Source organism: Protopterus annectens, chromosome 11.part0 (assembly GCF_019279795.1).
Source record: "Protopterus annectens isolate FY-2018-M chromosome 11.part0, PAN1.0, whole genome shotgun sequence".
NCBI classification, from domain to species: domain Eukaryota; kingdom Metazoa; phylum Chordata; order Ceratodontiformes; family Protopteridae; genus Protopterus; species Protopterus annectens.
In genome coordinates, this window is record NC_056745.1 from 144455790 (window position 1) to 144482090 (window position 26301).

General features: G+C 45.9%; 1 protein-coding gene across 2 annotated transcripts in view; it reads left to right on the top strand.

Moving 5' to 3' along the window:
* Positions 1-26301, top strand: part of ARFGAP3 (ADP ribosylation factor GTPase activating protein 3) — an 873462-nt gene that overhangs the window by 370734 nt on the left and 476427 nt on the right. For both annotated transcript variants that reach the window (XM_044087532.1, XM_044087534.1), the window contains exon 8: positions 25237-25286. In XM_044087532.1, coding sequence (XP_043943467.1) covers positions 25237-25286 — 50 coding nt within the window. The remainder of the gene's footprint in view (positions 1-25236; positions 25287-26301) is intronic.

The following is a 26301-nucleotide window of genomic DNA, read 5'->3' on the forward strand; positions in this document are numbered from 1 at the left end:
TCCAAACTTTGACAGTGTTGAGACCATACATTCTTTAGGTACCATTGTAGTTTCCTCATATGCAGTCTGGCATATGGAATTAGTAGTATGCAAGATGCCATGTAACCCAAGGCCTGCAGAATTTTTCTTGCTGGGAGTTGGGTCTTTGTTGCCATCAATTGAAAGTATTGAGTCAGTTGTCCTTGTTTGTCTGGCGTGAGATAAGCCATCTGGGCCGTTGTGTTCAAGCTGGCACCCAGGAATATAATCTCTTGAGGGCACTAGTTTTGATTTCTTTTCGTTTACTGTGTACCCCAGGCAACTTAATAACTTTTTTACAAACGCCAGATGCTTTAGAAGAATGTCCTTGCTCTCTTCTTGAATCAGGCAGTCGTCCAGGTACAGATAAATTTGAATTCCTTTCTGTCTGCAAAATGCAATTACTGGTGCCAGGCACTTTGTGAAGACCCTGGGCGCAGTAGATAAGCCAAAGGGCAGTGCAGAGAATTGGTAGTGCATTGAACCCGCTATGAATCTGAGGTATCTTCTGCAGTTTTGTCTAATGGGGACATGCAGGTATGCCTCTTTGAGGTCCCAAAGTCACAAGCCAAGCTTTCTTGCCCAGCATGGGAAGAAGCTGCTGTAATGTCAACATTTTGAATTTCGGAACATCCAGGTAAGTGTTTAGAGATGAAAGATCCAGAATGGGCCTCCAGGCTTTGTCCTTTCTGGGTACCAGAAATAGTCTTGAGTAAAATCCTTGTCCTTGCTCCTGTGATGGTACCTTTTGAATACCTCTCATATCCATGAGTGCTGTCATTTGTTTTTGAGCCTCTGCCCATTGATTTGGTGGCAGATTTGGCATTCCTTTTAACCTTGGCAGAGTGTGAAAGTGGAACCTGTAACCTTGAAATACAATGTTGAGAACCCATTTGTCTTTGGTGATCATTTGCCAATTGTGGTAGAAGAGTGCCAGTTTTCCTCCCAAGGGGGCAGCCAATAAGGATTTGTTTGGCAGCTGTAGTGGGAAGTCATTGGAGCTGTTTTTTATATGGTTCGGGCCTGTCTTCCCCTTCTTTCTGGCCTGACGCAACCCATTGTCGAGGCCTGTAAGTACCTTGTGTTTGACCTCTACCTCTTTGGATGTCTGTATCTTCCCCTTTGAGGTCTGTCTGTAATTGGAAAGGACCAATTCTTAGTTGGCCAGTTTCTGCTAAGTCTAGGAGGCTGAACCTGTAAGAAATCATTCACCATTTGCATAGATTTTGCCTTATCCTCCATTTTCTTTAATACCTCTTCTGCCTTAACTCCAAATAACGCATCCTGCTGCAAAGGTGCATCCAATAATTTTGCTTTAACATGATCTGGTAACGTATGTTCTTTTAACCAAGCATGTCTTCTAATGACAGAGCCTGTAACTGCTGCTCTGCAGGAGGCCTCTAGAGAATCAAAACCACATTGCAAAGTATGCTTTCCCACTTGTTCAGCTGCATGCAATAAATCCTGCATTTTTTTTAAATTAGGAGGATCTGATTCTGGAAGCATTTTTTGTTTTAACCGAGACAGTAAAAATTGCTGATATTTTAGCATGTGAAAGTGGCAATTCAAGGCTCTCATTGCTAAAGTTGCAGACGTATATACTTTCTTTCCCCATCTGTCTAATGCTCTGGAATCTCTGTCAGAGGGAACTGGATTCTTGGCTGATGAGGCCTTAACTCCTTTGGGTCCCTGAGAAATAGTTTCAGGGTCAGCTACATGGCTTTTATACAGAAATTTATGTGAGTCAGGGACTCTGTAGTATCTGTCAGGTTTAAGAGGGGATGGAGGTAAGGAATCAGGATTTAAGCTGGATTCAGTATACACATTATCCACAATATTTAACACTGGTGGAATAGCAAGGTGTCTGTGTTGAGGTAATAAAAGGAAGTCTCTGAGCCTTCTCTTGGATTCTGAATAATCCTGGCCTTCCTGGTGGAAATGCTCCCTCATGGTATGTAGGGTTTCCCCAAAGGAGTAGTCCTCAGGCGGAGAGGCTGATGGAATAGATTCCTCAGCATCAGAATTCTCATAAGGGCGTAAGGAGTATCCTAGGTCTGAGGATGAAACAGAAGAGATGGACACCTGGTCGGATGAGTCATAGTCTGCATCCTATCTAGGCCTTTTATCAGGAGGGGGATGGGACCCCCTGATCAGAGTGATTAGTTCTTCGGCCATTTTGAGCATTTGTTTCTTAGGCATGGAAGCCTGTCCTGGAGAATGCTGTATTTGTTTCTATGACTTTAAAGGAGGCTTAGACTTGGCTGGGTTTAATGCTTAACTGAATAGGTCTGAAGACACCCTCTGTAGCTGTGGCTTGCTCAGCTACTCAGGATCCCTCTGAAGGGTTAGTCTCGGTAGGCTGAAGAACTTGTGCGTCCGAAGGCCCAGCCATCCCCATGTGGGAGTCAGATGCGGCTTGTGGTTCTACAGAAGCGGTCGTCAGGGGCTGCGAAGGCGCCTCGCTGAAAACCTGAGAACCGGTGACTGGCCTAGAAGAGGCTTCGTCGTCGGTTTTGGGCCTCGGATGACTATCCTTGTCTTTGCGCTTTTTGTGTATTCCGGTCGTCGGAAGTTCCGACGGCATGGTATAGTTGAATTTTCTACCAAAATAATGTCGGGCAATATCAGACTGATGTTTAATAGTGCGCTTGTTAAACCTAGCACAAAACCAACAACCAGTGACGTCGTGGTCAGGGCCTAGGCATGGGATACAATAGGAATGGAAATCCTTATGAGGTATTTGCTTCCCACAAGAAATACAGTTAACTTTTACAGAAATCGGTCTGAGGCAAGAAAAAGTTTCCCCAACGGGGTACTTAGCTTTGTAGAAGTCTTTGGTTCTGGATTCGGAATGAAAATCTCAGGAGACTGCTGACCGGCACTTGAGAACTGCTTTTGCTTCGGGCACCGCGCGGCAAGAAAGACTGAAGAAAATGGTGTCGCCTGCATCTTATATACCCCTGTCGCACTGACATCAGGGAGGAGGCGACAGCAACTGACGCTGGACCAAGACTTTGGAAGTCGGGCCGACTGGGGAACCGCCTGATGGCAGGATAACCCAAGTGTAATGACTGCAGCAGTGTAACATGATGAACATCAATGATTCCTCTCATTCCCTTCCTGCAGCAGGAGTTTCTATTGCGGGTAAAGGCATGTCACCAAAACATGGGACTGCTCTTCACTCTACCCTCTGCCAGGGAAACCTTAACAACAGACTCGTCAGATTATGCCTCGGGGGGCCCACATGGCAGGGAAGATGCATTCAGGGCTTATGGACACCAAAACAAATTCATTTTCATATCAACCAGAAAGAGATGCTAGCTGTTCAAAATGCCCCAACAGCCTTCAAGGACTTGCTTCATCCAGGATAACTACTGATAAAGACGGACAACACCACAGTCATGTAGTGTATAAACAAGCAAGGGGGCACACACTCGTACCTCCTTTACAGATTAGCCATGGCATTGTGGGACACAGCTTTGACCTACCAAATACATCTTCAAGCTCAATTCCTGCCAGGAAAACAAAACACTCTGGCAGACGATTTAAGCAGAAGCCTTATGGATCCTCACGAGTGGAAACAAAATCCACAAGTCTTCAGCATGATAACAGAGAAATGGGGGAGCCCAGACATAGATCTGTTTGCCTCTCCTCAAAATTATCAATTGAAAAGATTCTGCACAAGGACTTATCACAGACAAGCATGGAAAGTGGACGCCCTATCCTTCAGTTGGAAAAACCTATAAATGTTAAGTTGTCAATCTCACCTTCATTCTTGCTGGATGGGTTTGGAGCCGATCCTCGGCTCCGACTCGGCACTTGCTAAGCTCGAGAGCTAATTTTACCAGCTCGAGGCAACCCTATATCCCATGATGCAAGGCGGAGATTACTCAGATCTCGTTTGCCGCTTCGCTAACGAGGTGCCTTCTTTTACCAGCTCTAGGTAAGTGAATTTTTCATAGACTTTTGTCTACCCCCTTTTAACTTTTTACACATAGGTATTATATTTTGTTAGTTATCGACTCACGTTAACCCTATTCCTGTCAGTGTTCCCCTTCTTTTAAGGGGAATATTCCCTTACCCCTAGTTAGGCCTTAGGCCTTCCCCTCCCTAAATTTTTTTTCCTGTCAGGGAATTTTTTGTGTGTGACTGTCTGTTATCCCTGTTAGTGTAATTTAATTAATTTAATTGTTGGACTGAGTGTGTTTGTGTGTCAGTGTGTTTCATCGACACAGTTATGTCGAAGGACACTAAGGTCTCAGGCTTCAAGAAGTGTGACTCGTGCTGTCAGAAGATGTCTCTGACAGACGGTCACACTTCTTGTGTTTATTGCCTGGGACCTTCGCACCTGCAGGACTCTTGTGCTATCTGTCATGCTTTCAGCCCAAGAGTCCTGCAGGAACGAAAAAATAAGCTAATTTTAAGGGGCTTATTAAAACCCGAGAGCTCCCCGACTAAGTCGGCGCCGGGGAAGCCCTCGAAACCTGCTAAGCCTTCGGCTCAGGCTCCCAAGCCGTCGGCTTCAGGTTCTTCCTCACCAGGTTCGAGATCGGCTCCGGCTGGAGCCGATCCTTCTATACCAGTGTCAGGATCGGCTCCATCCGGCGCCGATACTGTTAAGTCTAGACACTCAGTGTCGGCTCCGGTTGGAGCCGACGTGTCTTCGGCTCCGATGGCTCCATTGATCTCAAAAAAGAGATCTCGATCCCCTTCTGTGGAATCTATTCATTCGGCTCCGAGATCACCCTTGCTCTCGGAGCGGAGCCATCGGAGCCGATCTTCTCGGTCATCCAGGCTATCTGATCACGACCTTGAGAGAGTGGTGAGTAGACTATTAAAGTCTCAGGCATTGGCCCAAATTCTCCATAGCCCACCTCAACAGACGGTAGCTATGTCACATCCACCGAACATTCCTCCTTCGACTCTCTTACAGAGCTCGGAGCCGGAGCTCCTCGGAACCGGTACCGTTGTGACTTCGGAGCCGATACAACCCCTTTCGGCTCCGTCGTCCTCGGCTCCGATTTCCTCCTTGAGACCTTCATTGGAGGGATCCGGGCGTCTGGTCTCTCTCGTCTGCTCCGAGGGGGCGAGTGGCATCGGACCCTTGTCCGACCCCGTTCTCCCTCTCGGAGCTTCGGCGTTGGTGAGCTCAGCCCCGACATCTGCCTCGGAGCCTTCCCTCTCGGTGAGGCCTGGGGTTCCTATCTCTTCGGAGCGGGAACCTTCTGGTCTCTCCGATGGGGGATCCTTTGAGGTGATGAGGAGTGTACTAGCCCCTGGGCTTAGTCAACGGACAGTTCCATCAGCTCCTCCCACGACAGTGCCTGCTGACGTCTTTTCCCACTCTCTTGCTCCCGGACCCAGAGATCCAACGCCTCAGGTTTCCCCATTGGGAATATCTTCCTCTTCCGAGGCTTCTCCTGATCCGTCAGGAGAACCCCCCCGTAAGAGGATATGTAAGCCCCCCGTAAGAGGATATGTAAGAGGAAACATTTAGACTCCCCTGAGTCTACTACATCAGATACTGACTTGGATGAGTCGGAGGGATCCCCAAGGTCCTCCTCTGAGGATGTCTCATTTTCAGATATCCTTGAAATCCTGAAACAGAGGGGGAACTGGCCCTCCCTTAATCCCTCCGAGGACGAGTCAGTATACCTGGAGGCGTTCGGATCTCGACCCTCCACCTCCTGGGTGTCTCCGCCTTTCGACCCTCTCATGGAAGTAGTGGCTCGGAAGGCGTGGATGGCTCCGGATTTGGTGGAACCTACCCCCAGGAGGCCTTCAAAATTTATTACAACCCCTCAAGATAGACAATACTTAACAAAAGGTGTCCCAGTTGATGCCATGGTGGTGGCTGCTGCCACCAAGAAGGAATTAGCTGATCCTTCAGTACCGGTTCATCCTCCTAATAAGGATTCTAGGACTATGGACAGGTACGGTAAGCGGATTTTTTCTTCAGCGACTTTTGCCATGAGATCGCTGAACTACTTATGCCACTTCACCCGCCTTCAAAGAGATGTTCTTAAAGAGTTGGGAGAAGTTTTACAGGATCCGTCAGCTGCTGGGTCTCAGGATAAGATTACCTCACAGCTAGGAATCCTTAACTCCATTGCTAACTCCTCCATGTGGCTCATTTCTTATGCAGCCGATGGAGCGAGTAGGGCCGCAGGCACAGGAGTGGCTTTAAGGCGTCAGTCCTGGATGCGGCTTTGTAATTTTGCAGACCCCTTCAAGGCGTCTTTCACCAACTCCCCTTTTGATGGCTCGACCTTGTTCGGTCCTCAAGTGAAAGACACTTTGACTAGATGCGAACAAGATGGCAAGACTCTTTCTGCCGTAGGAGTCCGTTTCTCCACCCCTTCTAGACCTTACCCCAAAGGACAGAAGGGAGGGAAGATGTGGTTCCGCAAATCTCAAGGAGTCACGCCTGACGCACGAAGTCAGTTTACCCCCAGAGGCAGAGGGGGTAACAATAATAGACGCCGCCCTAGGGGCAGAGGGAGTCCGCAGAATCAGGGTAGCAGAGAGCCTCTTTCTGACAAACCCTTCCAGCATCCCTGAGATGTTGCCCAATTGCCCGCCTTCGGAGGCAGTCAGGGGAAAATTATCGCTGTACCCAATAGCCTGGCTTTCCCTTTCTCAAGACAAGTGGGTACAGTCAATTATATCCGAGGGTTACAAAATTCCCTTTATTCAAACCCCAATTCAACAAAAGGGAACCCTTCCAGACGTTCCACCCGGTCTAAGGAAACTAGCAGTACTAGAAATATCAAAATTGCTAGTAAAAAGAGCCATCCAGCCAGTCCCAGCGGACCAAATAGGATCCGGAATCTACTCAAGGTTCTTTTTAGTTCCAAAAAAGACAGGGGACTGGAGACCAATATTAGATCTGAGCAAACTCAACAAGTTTGTAAAGAAATCAAGATTCCGGATGGTCACGCTTCAGTCCATTCTGCCCTTTCTGGGCAAGGACAATTGGATGTGCTCGATAGATCTTCAGGATGCGTACTATCACATAAAAATTCACAGACGCTCCAGAAGATTTCTCCGCTTTCGGCTGGGGACCAGTCACTTCCAATTCAGAGCCCTGCCCTTTGGACTCACTACAGCCCCCAGAGTGTTCACCAAATGCATGGCAGTGGTTACGGCTCATCTGAGACGTCCAGGATTCCAGGTGTTTCCATATTTAGACGACTGGCTCCTCACTGCCACCACTAGACATCAGCTTCTCCAAGCCAGAAATTACACCATTCACACTTGATGAGGGCTAGGAATTTCTATAAATTTCGAAAAATCTGCCTTGTCGCCTTGTCAATATATTACCTTTATAGGCGCAAATTTGGACACTGTACAACTTTCTGCAAGGTTGACAGACCAAAGGATCTTGGAAATTCAAAGACACGTCCAAGTGATTCTATTCAGCAACAAAATTCAGGCCAGATTTGCTCTGAAAGTACTGGGTCTTATGGCGGCCGCCATAACACTTCTTCCCCTCGCCCGCTTTTACATGCGGCTACTACAATGGATGCTATTCACCCAATGGTCCTTTCAACAACTTCCCATGCGTCACTAGATCATAGTAACTCCAACTTGCAAAAGACACCTGACTTGGTGGATATCGTCCCCTCAAATCCATCAAGGCAGACCATTTGTTCCTCTTGCCCCGGTTGCCACGGTTACATCGGACGCCTCCCTGATCGGGTGGGGGGGGCATTATCAGGGCAGAATGGTCCATGGCACTTGGCAACCTTTCGAGTACCATCTGCACATAAATGTTCTGGAGATGAGAGCAGTGCTTTTAACGTTACAAGCCCTCAACGACTCTCTTCCCCTGGGAACTATTGCAGTCCAAATGGACAATATGTCCGTAGTGTGGTACATAAACAAACAGGGCGGAACCAAGTCCTATCCACTATGTCGAGAGGCTCTCAGACTTTGGCAATGGGCAATCTCCTCTCACCGGTTTCTGATAGCAACGCACATCCCCGTGAAATCCAACATCATAGCGGACAGATTGAGCAGAGCTATTCTCATGCCTCACGAGTGGTCTCTCAAACAGTCAGTGACGGAAGAGATTTTTCAGAAGTGGGGCCTTCCTTGCTGCGACCTTTTCGCTACACCTCAAAACAGCAAATGCCCAGACTTCTTCTCTCTCTTCCCCCTTCCAGGCCATCCCCCCAGAGACGCTCTAACCCAAGATTGGCCCCGGGGACGACTTTACGCTTTTCCGCTGATACCTCAGCTAATTCAGAAAGCAACTGCCTTGAGAGCCAAGTTGATTCTCATTGCCCCTTATTGGCCTCGACAGATTTGGTTTCCGTTCCTACATCATTACCTCTTGGTACAGCCATGGCATCTGTACCCGGTTCCAGATCTTCTCACCCACCAGTCAGGTCAACTGCACCAATCCATACCTTCTCTCAACCTCACTGCTTGGTTGCTCCACTTCCATCCTTAGCCAGGCTTCCAATGATTTCTAATCCTGTACGGGATATCATAGTAGCTTCCCTAAAATCTTCTACCAGAAAGATCTACACTAGTAAATGGCGACGTTTCTCTTTCTGGGCAAAAGCTAGGAGCATAGACCTCCCTATACTGCTCCAATTCATTCGGTGTTGGACTTCCTAGCCGACATTTTTAATTCAGGATCCTCTTCTTCCACAGTGAAAGTTCAACTGGCAGCCATTTCAAATTTTCATATAGGTTTTTTGGACCACAACATTGTCACATAAACTTTGCAAGGCATTCCTTCGAGGTATCTTTTTATTGAAACCTCCTATTAGAGACCCCCCACCACAGTGGGATCTAAATTTAGTTTTAACATCCTTGATTCTTCCCCCGTTCGAACCTGCAGCTGCCTGTTGCTTGAAATTGCTTTCTTGGAAGACACTTTTTCTAGTTGCCATTACATCTGCCAGGAGAGTATCTGAGCTTCATGCTCTCTGTGTTCGCCCTCCCTATCTAATATTCCACAAAGATAGGGTATCCCTAAGAACTAACCCATCTTTCTTACCAAAGGTGGCATCTCAGACTAACCTAAATCAGTCCATTGATCTTCCAGTATTTTTCCTGAATTATTCTGATAGAGCTGAACAAATGATGCATTATCTCGATGTTCACCGTCAGCTGAGATATTATCTGGATAAGACAAAAATTTTTAGGAAATCTGATCAACTTTTTCTATCCTATGCAGAGAACAGGAAAGGCCTTCCAGTTTCTAAGGTAACTTTATCTAGGTGGCTGTCTTCCTTGATCACTTTCATTTATCAGCTCAGGGGCAAAGTATTGGTTTCTAACCGAAAAGCCCATTCTACCAGAGCTCTAGCTACATCTACAGCCTTTCAAGCTAGACTTCCAATAGACACTATTTGTGCAGCAGCCACATGGGCCTCTCCTCATACCTTTGTCTCACATTACAAATTAGATTTGGTCTCCAGAGACCGAGCAAATTTTGGTTCCACCGTTCTCAAGAGTCTGTTCCATTGAGCCACCCAGGATAGAGGTGCTAGGGACGCGGTCCCATCCAGCAAGAATGAAGGCGAGATTGACAACTTAACATTTAGATGTTATGTACCTACCATAACGTTCCATGTTAGTTGTCTTCTCTCGCCTTCTTTCTTGCGTCCCTCCCTCCTTCCCCCTAGCCTGGTCAGACCGAGAAGATTATTCATTTTCTATTGAGAGGTTTTTACCTTTTTTCTAGCTGTTCAACTCCTACTGTCACTAGATTATGTGGATCCTTTCTAGACGGTTATGATGTTATTTAGTATTTTTATTTCTTCCTCCTAAGTTGGAAGAAAATACTGTTATTTCTTTAGCTACCAAACGAGATCTGAGTAATCTCCGCCTTGCATCATGGGATATAGGGTTGCCTCGAGCTGGTAAAATTAGCTCTCGAGCTTAGCAGTGCAGTCGGAGCCGAGGATCGGCTCCGAACCCATCCAGCAAGAAAGAAGGCGAGAGAAGACAACTAACATGGAACGTTATGGTAGGTACATAACTTCTAATTTTACACCTTTCCTCCTCTGCCTCTTCTACCCAAGGTCCTCCTAAAAGTCAGACAAGAGAAGCCAAAGATGATATTAATTGCCCCGGACTGGTCCCACCAATACTGGTACCCAATCCTAAGGAACTTGGCTCAATACCCAGCTTGGACCTTGCCTCAAAGACCACAACTACTGTTCCAGCAAAACAATCAAATCCTGCACAATCAACTACAGACTCTGAACCTGGCAGCATGGCTAATCATGCAGTCATACAAACAGCACCTCTCAGTAAAGCTGTGATGGATGTCATTTTGGAAGCCAGAAGGCCTAGTACTAGAAAATCTTATGCTGACAAATGGAAGAGATTCTGTGCTTGGAATCGAGCACAGTGAACTGATACAGCAGAAACAAGTGTTCCTCCGATATTACAATACTTAACTGAGATGCTTGACAAAGGTCTATCTTTCTCATCAATCAAAATCCATGCCTCTGCCATTTCGGCTCATTACAATACAGAGTCACCAATCTTTTCTCATCCTTTACTAAAGTAGTATCTTAGAGGAGCCAAAAATTTAAGGCCTCCTAGAAGATCACCATTACGTGCATGGGACCTCGATTATGTGTTGGAAAAGCTCACCCTGCCTCCATTTGAACCAGCTGCTACCGCTGATCTAAAGTTCTTATCATGGAAAACAGCTTTTCTACTAGCAATTACTTCGGCAAGAAGAGTTTCAGAGCTACAGGCCCTCATAGCTGTAGAGCCTTTTATCATATTTTACCCAGACAGGGTGTCTGAGGACAAATCCTACTTTTATGCCTAAGGTGGTTTCCAGTGTGGCTCTTAACCAAACAATTCATCTGCCAACTTTTTATCCAAATTTGCAGAGCAAGGGGGAGAGAATTCTGCATTCATTGAATGTACACAGGCAGCTAAGATTCTACTTGAGCAGGACAAAAGCTCTAAGAAAAACTGAGCAATTACTAGTGTCATATGCTGCAGGATCAGAAGGAAAGTCTATTTCAAAGCAGACAATTTCAAAGTGGATAAGCCACTGCATCCGTTTCTGCTGCTTACACCATGATAAACCTGTGCCCAAGGGCATTAGGTCTCATTCCACCAGGGCTGCAGCTACTTCAGAAACCTTTCTCAGAGGAGTACCAACCAAAGACATTCTAGAGGCTGCTACTTAGAGTTCTCTTCACACCTTTACAAAGCATTACCATTTGCCTCTCTACTCTAAGTCCAGTGCAGGCTTTGCCACTGTAGTGCTGCAGGGACTTACAGCCGCACCTAATGCTGTTTAGCTCCAGCCTCCCAACCATAGCTTTGGGATTCTACCCAAATATATAATTTTGCTACCTTTTTGGGGGCACCTGACATTGGGGGCAAGAAGAACTAAAGAAAATGGCGTCAGGTGCATGTTTTATACCCCTGACGACCTGACGTCATGGAAGAGAAGACAGCAACCGACACCGAACCCAAGACTTTGGAATTAAGGCCGACTGAGGGCAACCTGCCAGCAGATTACCCAAATGTAATGACTGCAACAGTGAATACACTCTAACATCTACATTTATGGTAAGTGTACACAACTGTACATGTTAAGTTGTCAATCTCGCCTTCATTCTTGCTGGATGGGTTCGGAGCCGATCCTCGGCTCCGACTCAGCACTTGCTAAGCTCGAGAGCTAATTTTACCAGCTCGAGGCAACCCTATATCCCATGATGCAAGGCGGAGATTACTCAGATCTCGTTTGCCGCTTCCCTAACGAGGTGCCTTCTTTTACCAGCTCATGGTAATTGAACTTTTCAGAGACTTTTTGTCTGCCCCCCTTTAATTTTATATATATATATATATATATATATATATATATATATATATATATATATATACATATATTATATTTTTGTTAGTTATCGACTCACCTTAGCCCTATTCCCGTCAGTGTTCCCTTCTTTTTGACTAAATATTCCCTTCTTTTTGACTAAATATTCCCTTGTCCCTAGTCAGGCCTTAGGCCTTCCCCTCCCTAAATTTTTCCTGTCAGGGATTGTTTGTGTGTGACTGTGTGTTTTCCCTGGTTAATGTAATTTAATTTAATTAATTTAAATTAATTTGTTGGACTGAGTGTTTTTTGTGTGTTATTGTGGTACTATTGTTCATCGACACAGTTATGTCGAAGGACACTAAGGTCTTAGGCTTCAAGAAGTGTGACTAGTGCTGTCAGAAGATGTCTCTGACAGACAGTCACACTTCTTGTGTTTATTGCCTGGGACCTTCGCACCTGCAGGACTCTTGTGCTATCTGTCATGCTTTCAGCCCAAGAGTCCTGCAGGAACGAAAAAATAAACTTATATTAAGGGGCTTATTAAAGCCCGAGAGCTCCCCGACTAAGTCGGTGCCAGGGAAGCCCTCGAAGCCTGTTAAGCCTTCGGCTCAAACTTCCAAGCCGTCGGCTTCAGGTCCTTCATCACCAGGCTCGAGATCGGCTCCGGCCGGAGCCGATCTTTCCATGCCAGTCTCAGTATTGGCTCCATCCGGCGCCGATACTACCAGATCCAGACACTCAGTGTCGGCTCCGGCTGGAGCCGACGTATCTTCGGCTCCGATGGCTCCATTGATCTCAAAAAAGAGATCTCGATCCCCTTCAGTGGAATCCATGCATTCGGCTCCGAGATCACCTTTGCTCTCGGAGCGGAGCCATCAGAGCCGATCTTCTCGGTCATCCAGGCTTTCTGATCACGACCTTGAGAGAGTGGTGAGTAGACTATTAAAGTCTCAGGCATTGGCCCAAATACTCCATAGCCCATCTCAACAGACGGTAGCTATATCACATCCATCGAGCATTCCTCCTCCGACTCTCTTACAGAGTTCGGAACCGGTACCATTGTGACTTCGGAGCCGATACCACCCCTTTCGGCTCCGTCGTCCTTGGCTCCAATTTCCTCCTTGAGACCATCATTGGAGGGATCCGGGCGTCTAGTCTCTCTCGTCGGCTCCGAGGGGGCGAGTGGCATCGGACCCTTGTCCGACCCCGTTCTCCCTCTCGGAGCTTCGGCGTTGGTGAGCTCGGCCCTGACATCTGCCTCGGAGCCTTCCCTCTCGGTGAAGCCTGGGTTTCCCATCTCTTCGGAGAGGGAGCTTTCTGGTCTCTCTGATGGGGGAGCCTTCGAGGTGATGAGGAGTGTACTAACCCCTGGGCCTTAGTCAACGGACAGTTCCATCAGCTCCTCCCACTACAGTGCCTGTTGACGTCTCTTCCCACTCTCTTGCTCCCGGACCCAGAGATCCAACGCCTCATGTTTCCCCATTGGGAATATCTTCCTCTTCTGAGGCTTCTCCTGATCCGTCAGGAGAACCCCCGCGTAAGAGGACATGTAAGAGGAAACATTTAGACTCCCCTGAGTCTACTACATCAGATACTGACTTGGATGAGTCGGAGGGATCCCCAAGGTCCTCCTCTGAGGATGTCTCATTTTCAGACATCCTTGAAATCCTGAAACAGAGGGGGAACTGGCCTTCCCTTAATCCCTCCGAGGACGAGTCAGTATACCTGGAGGCGTTCGGATCTCGACCCTCCACCTCCTGGGTGTCTCCGCCTTTCGACCCTCTCATGGAGGTAGTGGCTCGGAAGGCGTGGATGGCTCCAGATTCGGTGGAACCTATCCCTAGGAGACCTTCAAAATTTATTACTGCCCCACAAGATAGACAATATTTGACAAAGGGTGTTCCAGTTGATGCCATGGTGGTGGCTGCTGCCACCAAGAAGGAATTAGCTGATCCTTCAGTACCTGTTCATCCTCCTAATAAAGATTATATGACTATGGACAGGTACGGTAAGCGGATTTTTTCTTCAGCGACTTTTGCTATGAGATCGCTGAACTACTTATGCCACTTCACCCGCCTTCAAAGAGACGCTCTTAAAGAGTTGGGAGAAGTTTTACAGGATCCGTCAGCTGCTGGGTCTCAGGATAAGATTAGCTCACAGCTAGGAATCCTTAACTCCATTGCTAACTCCTCCATGCGGCTCATTTCTTATGCAGCCGATGGAGCGAGTAGGGCCGCAGGCACAGGAGTGGCTTTAAGGCGTCTGTCCTGGATGCGGCTTTGTAATTTTGCAGACCCCTTCAAGGCATCTTTCACAAACTCTCCCTTTGATGGCTCGACCTTGTTCGGTCCTCAAGTGAAAGACACTTTGACTAGATGCGAACAAGATGGCAAGACTCTTTCTGCCGTAGGAGTCCGTTTCTCCACCCCTTCTAGACCTTACCCCAAAGGACAGAAGGGAGGGAAAATGTGGTTCCGCAAATCTCAAGGAGTCACGCCTGACGCACGAAGTCAGTTTACCCCCAGAGGCAGAGGGGGTAACAATAATAGATGCCGACCTAGAAGTAGAGGTGGTCCGCAGAATCAGGGTAGCAGAGAGCCTCTTTCTGACAAACCCTTCCAGCATCCCTGAGATGTTGCCCGATTGTCCGCCTTCGGAGGCAGTCGGGGGGAAAACTATCGCTGTACCCAATAGCCTGGCTTTCCCTTTCTCAAGACAAATGGGTACAGTCAATTATATCCGAGGGTTACAAAATTCCCTTTATTCAAACCCCAAGTCAACAAAAGGGAACCCTTCCCAGATGTTCCACCCGGTCTAAGGGAATTAGCAGTACTAGCAATATCAAAACTGCTAGTAAAAAGAGCCATCCAGCCGGTCCCAGCGGACCAAATAGGATCCGGAATCTACTCAAGGTTCTTTTTAGTTCCAAAAAAGACAGGAGACTGGAGACCAATATTAAATCTCAGCAAACTCAACAAGTTTGTAAAGAAATCAAGATTCCGGATGGTCACGCTTCAGTCCATTCTGCCCTTTCTGGGCAAGGACAATTGGATGTGCTCGATAGATCTTCAGGATGCATACTACAACATAAAAATTCCAGAAGATTTCTCCGCTTCCGGCTGGGGACCAGTCACTTAGTCACTTCCAATTCAGAGCCCTGCCCTTTGGACTAACTACAGCCCCCAGAGTGTTCACCAAATGCATGGCAGTGGTTACAGCTCACCTGAGACGTCAAGGATTCCAGGTGTTTCCATATCTAGACGACTGGCTCCTCATTGCCACCACCAGGCATCAGCTTCTCCAAGCCAGAAATTACACCATTCGTACTTGCAGAGGGCTAGGAATTTCTATAAATTTCGAAAAATCTGCCTTGTCAATATATTACTTTTATAGGCGCAAGATTGGACACCGTACAACTTTCAGCAAGGTTGACAGACCAAAGGATCTTGGACATTCAAAGACACGTCCAAGTGATTCTATTCAGCAAAAAAATTCAGGCCAGATTTGCTCTGAAAGTACTGGGTCATATGGCGGCTGCCATAACGCTTCTTCCCCTCGCCCGCTTTTACATGCGGCTTCTACAATGGATGCTATTCACCCAATGGTCCTTTCAACAACTTCCCATGCGTCACGAGATCATAGTAACTCCAATTTGCAAAAGACATCTGACTTGGTGGATATCGTCCCCTCAAATCCATCAAGGCAGACCATTTGTTCCTCTTGCACCGGTTGCCACGGTTACATCGGACGCCTCCCTGATCGGGTGGGGGGGGCATTATCAGGGCAGAATGGTCCATGGCACTTGGCAACCTTTCGAGTACCATCTGCACATAAATGTTCTGGAGATGAGAGCAGTGCTTTTAACGTTGCAAGCCCTCAACGACTCTCTTCCCCTGGGAACTATTGCAGTCCAAACGGACAATATGTCCGTAGTGTGGTATATAAACAAACAGGGCGGAACCAAGTCCTATCCACTGTGTCGAGAGGCTCTCGGACTTTGGCAATGGGCAATCTCCTCTCACCGATTTCTGATAGCAACGCACATCCCAGGGAAATCCAACATCATAGCGGACAGATTGAGCAGAGCTATTCTCATGCCTCACGAGTGGTCTCTCAAACAGTCAGTGACGGAAGAGATTTTTCAGAAGTGGGGTCTTCCTTGCTGCGACCTTTTCGCTACACCTCAAAACAGCAAATGCCCAGACTTCTCTCTCTTCCCCCTTCCAGGCCATCCCCCCAGAGACGCTCTAACCCAAGATTGGCCCCGGGGACTTCTTTATGCTTTTCCTCCTTTTCCGCTGATACCTCAGCTAATTCAGAAAGCAACCGCTTTGAGAGCCAAGTTGATTCTCATTGCCCCTTATTGGCCTCGACAGATATGGTTTCCGTTCCTACATCATTACCTCTTGGTACAGCCATGGCATCTGGACCCGGTTCCAGATCTTCTGACCCACCAGTCGGGTCAACTGCACCAATCCATACCCTCTCTCAACCTCACTGCTTGGTTGCTCCACTTCCATCCCTAGCCAGGCTTCCTATGATTTCTAATCCTGTACGGGATATCATAGTAGCTTCCCTAAAATCTTCTACCAGAAAGATTTACACTAGTAAATGGCGACGTTTCTCTTTCTGGGCAAAAGCTAGGAACATAGACCCCTATACTGCTCCAATTCATTCGGTATTGGACTTCCTAGCTGACATTTTTCATTCAGGATCCTCTTCTTCCACAGTGAAAGTTCAACTGGCAGCCATTCCAAATTTTCATATAGGCTTTTTGGACCACAACATTGTCACATAAACTTTGCAAGGCATTCCTTCGAGGTATCTTTTTATTGAAACCTCTGATTAGAGACCCCCCACCACAGTGGGATCTAAATTTAATTTTAACATCCTTGATTCTTCCCCCGTTCGAACTTGCAGCTGCCTGTTCTTTGAAATTGCTTTCTTGGAAGACACTTTTTCTAGTTGCCATTACATCTGCCAGAAGAGTATCTGAGCTTCATGCTCTCTGTGTTCGCCCTCCCTATCTAATACTCCACAAAGACAGGGTATCCCTAAGAACTAATCCGTCTTTCTTACCAAAGGTGGCATCACAAACTAACCTAAATCAATCCATTGATCTTCCAGTATTTTTTCCAAACTATTCTGATAGAGCTGAACAAAAGTTACATTATCTCGATGTTCACCGTCAGCTCAGATATTATCTGGATAAGACAAAAATTTTTAGGAAATCTGATCAACTATTTCTATCCTGTGCAGAGAACAGGAAAGGCCTTCCAGTTTCTAAGGTTACTTTATCTAGGTGGCTGTCTTCTGTGATCACTTACATTTATCAGCTCAGAGGCAAAGAGTTGGTTTCTAACCCAAAAGCCCATTCTACCAGAGCTCTAGCTACATCTACAGCATTTCAAGCTAGACTTCCAATAGACACTATTTGTGCAGCAGCCACATGGGCCTCTCCTCGTACCTTTGTTTCACATTACAAATTAGATTTGGTCTCCAGAGACAGAGCAAATTTTGGTTCCACCGTTCTCAAGAGTCTGTTCCATTGAGCCACCCAGGATAGAGGTGATAGGGACGCGGTCCCATCCAGCAAGAATGAAGGCAAGATTGACAACTTAACATTTAGAAGTTATGTACCTACCATAACGTTCCATGTTAGTTGTCTTCTCTCGCCTTCTTTCTTGCGTCCCGCCCTCCATTCCCCTAGCCTGGTCAGACCGGGAAGATTATACATCTTCTATTAAGAGGTTATTACCCTTTTCTAGCTGTTCAACTCCTAGTGTCACTAGATTACGTTGATCCTTTCTAGAGGGTTATGATGTTATTTAGTATCCTTATTTTCTTCCTCCTCTTAAGTTGGAAGAAAATACTGCTATTTCTTTAGCTACCAAACGAGATCTGAGTAATCTCCGCCTTGCATCATGGGATATAGGGTTGCCTCGAGCTGGTAAAATTAGCTCTCGAGCTTAGCAAGTGCCGAGTCAGAGCCGAGGATCGGCTCCGAACCCATCCAGCAAGAAAGAAGGCGAGAGAAGACAACTAACATGGAACGTTATGGTAGGTACATAGCTTCTAATTTCCATTTACTGACTTGTACAGACTTGTGTCCCTCTTTGAGGTGTTTTTTTCGTTAACCTATGTAGCAGCTACTGGTCTCTGTGTTTTACCTTCCCCTGAGTGCAAGAGGAAGGCTGTTAAGAGTATTTGGGTGTCAGACCATCTCCTGTTACACCTCACCTGCTAGTGGGTGACTCTAGTGTGGCCAATTTTGGATGTTCATCGTGCATACAGCTGCAGTAATCACAGATGGGTTTTCTGCCGTCAGGCGGGTCCTCGGTCGGCCGAATTCCAAAGTCTAGGTCCGGCGTCGGTTGTTCTCGCTTTCTTTCCTGATGTCAGTGCGACAGGGGTATACAAGACACAGCCGACGCCATTTTCTTCCATCTTTTTTGCCACGCGGTGCCCGAAGCAGAAGCAGTTCGCAAGTGCCGGTCGGCCAGCTCCTGAAACTACGAAAAATTGGAAACCGAAGTCTTCTTTAAAGCTAAGTACCCCGTTGGGGAAACTTTTCTTGCCTCAGACCGATGTCAGACAAAGTTAACAATTGTATTTCTTGTGGGAAGCAAATACCGCATAAGGATTTCCATTCCCTCTGCATACCTTGTTTAGGCCCAGACCACGATGTCTCGGGCTGTCGCTTTTGTGCTACTTTCAATAAACGCACTATTAAGCTTCGGGCGGAGTTCGCCCTGCACTTTTTTGGTAAAGTCTTTGATTATAAAATGTCGTCGGAGACTCCGACTACCGTTTTGTCCAAAAAACGCAAGGACAAAGACCGACACGCGAGGTCCGCGGTCTCCACCAACACCATTCCAAAACCGGCTACACGTGGTCCGGTTCTCAGCGAGACGCCTACGCAGCCTCTGACTACCGACGACACTTCTTTGGCAGTGTCTTCTGTAACCTAGACCGCAGGTACCTCGGCCCATACCCAGACTACAACCACCGAAGCCACTGTGAGTGTTGAGCCTCCTAATGTGGACAGGTCCACTTCCACCCATGGTGTCTTTAGACCCTCATCTTCCTTTTCCATAAAGGCCTTTACTAAGTCCAAATCAGCCATGCATCCCAAGAGGCCTGTTGCACAGGGCCCATCTCCAGGCCCCATGCCTAAAAAGCAGATGCTAAAAATGGCTGAGGATTTAATTACTCTTATCAGGGGTTCCCAACCCCCTCCAGACAAGAGACCCAGAGTGGAGGAAGATTCTCCCTCTTCTGACCAGCGCTCCATTTTTTCAGAACATTCTGATGAAGAGGAACACTCGAACTCCCCTTTTGAAGATTCTGATGCAGAGCAGTCCATTCCTTCTGTATCTCCCCCAGAGGATTTTTCTTTTGGGGAAACCTTGCACACCTTGAGGGAACACTTCCATTGGGAAGGCCAAGACTTTTCTGATTCCAAGAAAAGACTTAGGGAATTTCTTTTGTTACCTCAGAACAGACCTCTGGCGATACCTCCTGTCTTGGACATACTTGATGATGTTTACTCGGAGGCTTGCCTTAATCTGGATTCCCTGCCTCCTGCCCCAGTCAAGCCTGATAGGTACTACAGAGTTCCTAACTCTCACCAATTTCTTTACAAAAGCCATAATGCTGACCCTGAAACCATTTCTCAAGGCCCCAAGGGAATGAAGGCCTCTACTGCTAAGAATCCACTACCTTCCGAAAGAGAGTCTAGATCCTTAGAAAGGTGGGGAAAAAAGGTGTATACCTCGGCCACCCTAGCCATGAGGGCCTTAAATTGTCAGTTCCATATGCTTACATATCAACAGTTTCTGTTATCACAATTAAGAAATAAAATGTCTCAACCTGAACAACCAGATTTGAAGGAGTTGCAGGATATGATGCATAGTGCAGAACAAGTGGGTAAACACACCTTACAATGTGGCTATGATGCCCTAGAGGCCTCAAGTAGAGCTGCTGTGACAGGATCAGTCATTCGTAGACATGCCTGGCTTAGGGAACAAACCTTGCCTGATCATGTTAAAGCTAAACTACTAGATGCTCCTTTACAAAAGGATGTATTATTTGGTACTAATGCTGAGGAGATACTACGGAAAATGGAAGAAAAAGCTAAATCTATGCAAACTGTCAAAGCTTTTCTACAGGTTCAACCACCACGTTTTAGCAGAAATTGGCCTTCAAAAAACTGGTCCTTTCCAGCCATGGACAAGCCCCAAAGAGGTAGATACAGGCGCACAAGGGGCAGAGGACAATCTCAAGGATCATATAGAGGCAGACAATGGCAAACTCCAGCACCAAGAGGTGGCGAAGACAGTGCACAACAATACAGGAAACAAACCCAGTGACTTCCTCCTTTTCATGCCAAGCAAGTCTCAGCTGGCAGCACCCTTGGGAGGAAAGCTGGCATTATTTACAAGAAATTGGCATGTTATCACAACAGACAAATGGATCCTGGACATTATAAACAGAGGCTACAGATTTCATTTTCATACTCTTCCAAAAATGAGAGGCATGCCGAACCTGCCACACAATCATAGGGCAGAGGCTCAAATACAAATTTCAAAGCTCATGGACATGAAAGCTATTCAAGAGGTACCTACTCACGAACAAGGTCAAGCTGGCATTATTTACAAGAAATTGGCATATTATCACAACAGACAAATGGATCATGGACATTATAAACAGAGGCTACAGATTTCATTTTCACACTCTTCCAAAAATGAGAGGCATGCCGAACCTGCCACACAATCAAAGGGCAGAGGCTCAAATACAAATTTCAAAGCTCATGGACATGAAAGCTATTCAAGAGGTACATACTCACGAACAAGGTCAAGGTTTTTATTCCAGACTATTTCTGGTACCAAGGAAAGGAACCGACTGGAGACCCATTTTGGACTTATCCATCCTAAACACATTTCTACTGTACAAAATTCAAGATGCTCACATTACAGCAGCTTCTTCCCATGCTGGGCAAGGAGTTTTGGCTGGTAACATTGGACCTCAAGGAGGCATACCTGCATGTCCCAATCAGACAAAGCTGCAGAAGATACCTCAGATTTCTTGCAGGTTCAATCCACTATCAATTCTCTGCATTGCCCTTTAGCTTATCTACTGCACCCAGAGTATTCACGAAATGCCTGGCATCAGTAATTGCCTACTGCAGACTTCAAGGGATACAAATTTACCCTTATTTGGATGACTGCCTGATCCAAGCGGACAGCAAGCACATACTTCTGGAACATCTGGCTTATGTAACACGGTTATTGAATTCTCTGGGATACACAGTCAACAAAGAGAAATCCAGGCTAACACCAACTCGGAAAATAACTTTCCTGGGTGCCAACTTGGACACAAACACCCAGATGGCCTATCTTACGCCAGAAAAACAGGGGCAACTAACTCAGTACTTCAAAATACTAGCAAATTGTACCAGGCTCACTGCAAGGAAAATCCTGCAGGCTCTGGGCTTCATGGCATCTTGCATTCTTTTAATCCCATGTGCAAAGTTGCATACGAGGAAACTTCAATGGTACCTAAAAAACCTATGGTCTCAACACAGCCACAGTTTGGAAACCATAATACTAATAATCCCATGTTTGCAAAAGGAATTTCTATGGTGGGCCCAAGCATGCCAAACAAACACAGGTCTTCCAGTCTGCAAGCCTCAAGCAAATCAAGTCATCACAACAGACGCCTCAGACTACGCCTGGGGGGCGCACATGACAGACAGGTGCATTCGGGGCAAATGGTCCCAAAAGGAAAAGCACCTTCACATCAATCAAAAAGAAATGCTAGCAGTGATAAATGCAATTACAGCTTTCAAGGACCTCCTGCATCCAGGGCAATTATTGATAAGAACAGACAACACCACAGTAATGTGGTACATAAACAAACAAGGAGGAACACATTCATACCCCCTGTGCAGGCTAGCCATGTCACTTTGGAACTTGGCTCTGGAATGGCAAATCGAACTTCAAGCACAGTACTTGCCAGGATTGGAAAACACGCTGGCAGACAATCTAAGCAGAAATATGACAGACCCACACGAATGGAAGTTGCATCCTCAAGTGTTTACAAAGATAATCCAAGCGTGGGGAAGGCCAGACATAGATCTCTTCGCCTCCCACAGGAATCATCAATTGAAAAAGTTCTGTTCAAGGACCTTTCATCCAAAGGCCTGGAGAGTGGACGCCCTTTCTTTCAGTTGGGCAGCATGGACAGTTTACGCTTTCCCACCTTTGCCTTTTCTGCCCAAGGTGCTCTTGAAAGCAAGAGCAGACAGACCGAAGATGATACTGATTGCTCAAGACTGGCCAAGACAACACTGGTACCCACTCCTGAGGAGCCTAACACATACTCCTCCCTGGACCTTACCTGTAATGCCTCTTCTACTGACTCAGCACAGCTACAAAACTCTTCACAGTCAGCTGAAAACACTCAATCTGGCTGCATGGAAAATTTCTTAACACCACAACAGAGACCCTACTCTCCAAAGAGGTGCAGGATGTCATTTTGGAGGCCAGAAGGCCATCTACTAGAAAGGCTTACTCCGCAAAATGGAAACGGTTTTGCGCGTGGAATGAGAAAAAAGGCCAGGATCCTAGAAAACTGAATTTGCCTCGGATATTACAGTATCTAGCTGAGCTGTTGAACAGTGGACTTTCATTTTCCTCCATCAAAATTCATGCTTCAGCCATTTCTGCAGAATACAACACTGATTGATCCACCCTTATTCTCTCACCCACTTTTAAGACAGTTCCTCAGAGGGGCTAAGAATATAAGACCTCCAAGGAAACAACCAATACCAGCCTGGGATCTTAATTACATTCTAGAAAAATTAACATTGCCTCCCTTTGAACCAGCTGCCTCACCAGATTTGCAATATTTGTCCTGGAAAACAGCTTTCCTTCCGGCCATTACCTCAGCTCATAGGGTTTCGGAAGTACAAGCCCTCATAGCTGTGCAGCCCTTTCTCATCTTCCATCAGGACAGGGTTTCCCTACGAACTAACCCGTCATTTATGCCTAAGGTAGTATCCAGGGTAGCTTTAAATCAGGCCATACACTTACCTACCTTTTACTCCAATCCTCAAAACAAAGGGGAAAGGCTGCCACATTCCTTAGACATCCATAGACAGCTACGTTACTATTTGGACAGAACAAAGCCTTTCAGGAAATCAGAACAACTTTTTGTGTCCTATGCTGTAGGAGCTCAAGGGAAGCCAATTTCCAAACAGACAATTTCAAAATGGATAGGCCACTGCATACGGTTTTGTTACTCCTTTCATGGCAAATCTGTTCCTACAGGCATCAGATCCCACTCCACAAGGGCCACAGCTACCTCTACAGCCTTCCTCAGAGGAGTCCCTACCAAAGATATTTTGGAGGCAGCCACTTGGAGTTCTGTGCATACCTTCACAAAACACTGCCACCTGCCTTTGTACTCCAAAACTAGAGCAGGCTTTGCCACTGCTGTGTTGCAGGGCATTCTGGCTCCTCCTAGTTCCACCTAGTGCCTACCACCCTGTGCGTAGCTTTGGGATTCTACCCATCTGTGATTACTGCAGCTGTATGCACGATGAACATAGTACAGTTTTGTACCTACCATAAATGTAGATGTTCGAGTGCTAATATAGCTGCAGTACAGGTTTCCCTCCCTCCTTCCCCTCTTGGTAAAGGCCTAGTGGCTAACACCTCCTCATACAACCTGATTGGGTTATCCTTCTATGGTGTATTTGCTTGCAACTACTGATTTTTGATTATATTGCATTGCATGATTATATATATAATTTATGTATTGCCTTCCTTCTGGTGGCACCTGACATCTGGGGCAAGAAAGACTGAAGAAAATGGTGTCGGCTGTGTCTTATATACCCCTGTCGCACTGACGTCAGGAAAGAAAGCGACAACAACCGACGCCGGACCTAGACTTTGGAATTCAGCCGACCGAGGACCCGCCTGACGGCAGAAAACCCATCTGTGATTACTGCAGCTGTATTAGCACTCGAACATCTACATTTATGGTAGGTACAAAACTGTACTTTCCTCAGACTGCTTGTTTGCCCCGTTCCCTTGGTGCTGCACTTATAGCCACCAAGGACCAGGAAATAGCCATGTCCTCTATGGCTGAGATACCATTTGTGTGCAAGAGAAAGTCCCTCTTGTTGGTGTTTTGGAAAGTGTTTGATGAAGTTTCTTCACTCGTCTGGGATAGGGAACCTGAATTTGAGATAATCATGCTTTCTTTGGGTAAGTCATTTTCCATGGAATTTTTCAGGAAAAGTGAATATAGTGAGAACATTTTTGCCTTCTCCAGTTTCTATTTTTAAGAAGATTTGGTGGGGTTTGCTAAGGAATTCACTTTTTTCTTTGCTTTCTACCTGTTCAGGCAAGAAGAGTCCTCCCGTTTGTGACTTTGATTTCATGTCAGAAGAGAAGACAGTGCAGGAGGATGGTTGTACTTGAATTTCTTTTTTAAACTGAACATTGTGATTTTGAGGAAATTGTATCAGCTTCCCCTCTTGTAGCTTAGTCTTTTTCTGAGATGACTTCAAGATGAAAGAAAATTTCAGTTTGCACAAAATGAAATTCCTTTTGCACAGAAAATGTATTATGATTTGGTACATTTGGATATTCCTAAATCTGCAGCTGTTCTTCCTGTTTTACTTGTTTAGAGACTGTGTTTTTCTCACTGCTTCTATTTTTCCTAATAGTCAATCTCCTGCTCCCAATAAGTCTGACAAAGTTTTATACAGGGTACCTCAGACTCCTGCTTGTTTGTTATCCAACCATATAGCAAATCCAGCAGCGATTTCTGTATTTAAAGCTCTTTCTGCTAAACACTTTACTGCTGCTTAACCTTCCTTCTGAGGTAAAACTAACATCGTTGTCTTGTATTACTAAGCATGTTTTAAAGCGTGCATGAGTGCTGCTGACTCTTCCTGCAGAGTAGTTGCTTCTGGGTCAGTAATGAGTATACTGGCTTGGCTTCTCTCTCAGTGAAGATGATAAAACTGAAATTTTAAATTTTCCCTTAGACAGAGAAGTTCTCTTTGACCATTCTGCAACTGAGGTGCTCAAGAAGTTGGATGAAAGGTGAAATTGAAGCAGGAGGTGACTCAAATATTTAAAAACTCCTTTTTATTAAAACAAAAATTTCCCTTTCTCCTCAGCTTCCTTTTTCAATAAGCAATTTAAGCAGTAATGAGCCGTTAAACAGCAGTGTAAAGAGCAATGGCTGGGAGGCTTCAGAGAAGGGAAAGCCTCTAAATGCATACTGCTGTAGCTGGTGTGTTAAGAGTTACTGATTTTGTACTTGGTGCATGCAGTTGTCCAGTTGTAGTCAAAACCATTAACAGTCTTAATATTTCTTTACAGATGTCTCTTATTCTATCATGAAGAAAAAGCCAGTTGCAACTAAGAAAGGGGTAAGTATGAGTAATGCATTGCCTGCACTCCTACCACTCTTAGCAGGGTGGTTCATTGAGGGATGGGCGGTTGACTCAGGTTGACTCAGGGAACTTTATGACATGATTTCAGAGTAACTGAAGGTCAACTGTGCTCCATCGTGTTTAAATCATGAGGGCTTTTTTTGCAGTGGAAATTGAATATTTTGCTCATCTTGCAGGAACTTGGAATGGCATGTTGTTTTTGTTGCAGAGATCAGTGATTTCACTTGTGTAAGTATTCACAGTTCATTACAGATTGTCTCATTCTTTGGGATTTGTTGTTTTGTTGTAGAAGAAAGATTAAATTCGATAAGGGAGCCAAAGACCAAGGCAGGCATAATGGTCGTAAACTAATATATTGTGAGTGATATGTGCATGAGACAGCCATTAACCACTTTTGGTTCTGACTTAATGCATTTCCTACCATGATTGTCATAGCCTTGCTTTGCTTGATAGTATCGTGATATAGGACATTGTTATGCAAATTCAAATTCTCGGTGTTGATCATAGACGCCCCCTTTCCACACCCTTTACCTTTTTCTTTTTATGCTTTCTGTGGTGGTTCTCTGATCTCTTTCCTTTTATAATTCATTATTGCTCATTGCAGGGGAAAACAGAAGGCAGAGGCAACTTTATACATCGATGAGTTCACTTTTTCTTTCCTTTCTTGAGTGTCACACATCTCCCATTGTGCTAGATTTTTGCTGTGTAGTAACTGTTTTGTTTCAAAAGTGGCATTTGTTTTGAAATGGCTAGATCTGCATTGATCCACTCTGTACATTGTAAAAGTTGGACTGGTCACTGCAGTCACCTTTCTATTAAAAACTTTGACAGCCTTCTGCAGGTTCAAGGTCCTGCCATCCTCCTTGGATGTAGTGCTTTCCTCTTCCAACTGTTGTCACTTCAAGCAATACACTGATCTCTACTAGTTCAGCAGTTTAGCTTTAGAAGATTTTTTTCACTAGACTGTGACAGGTAAGTCACTATTTTTCTT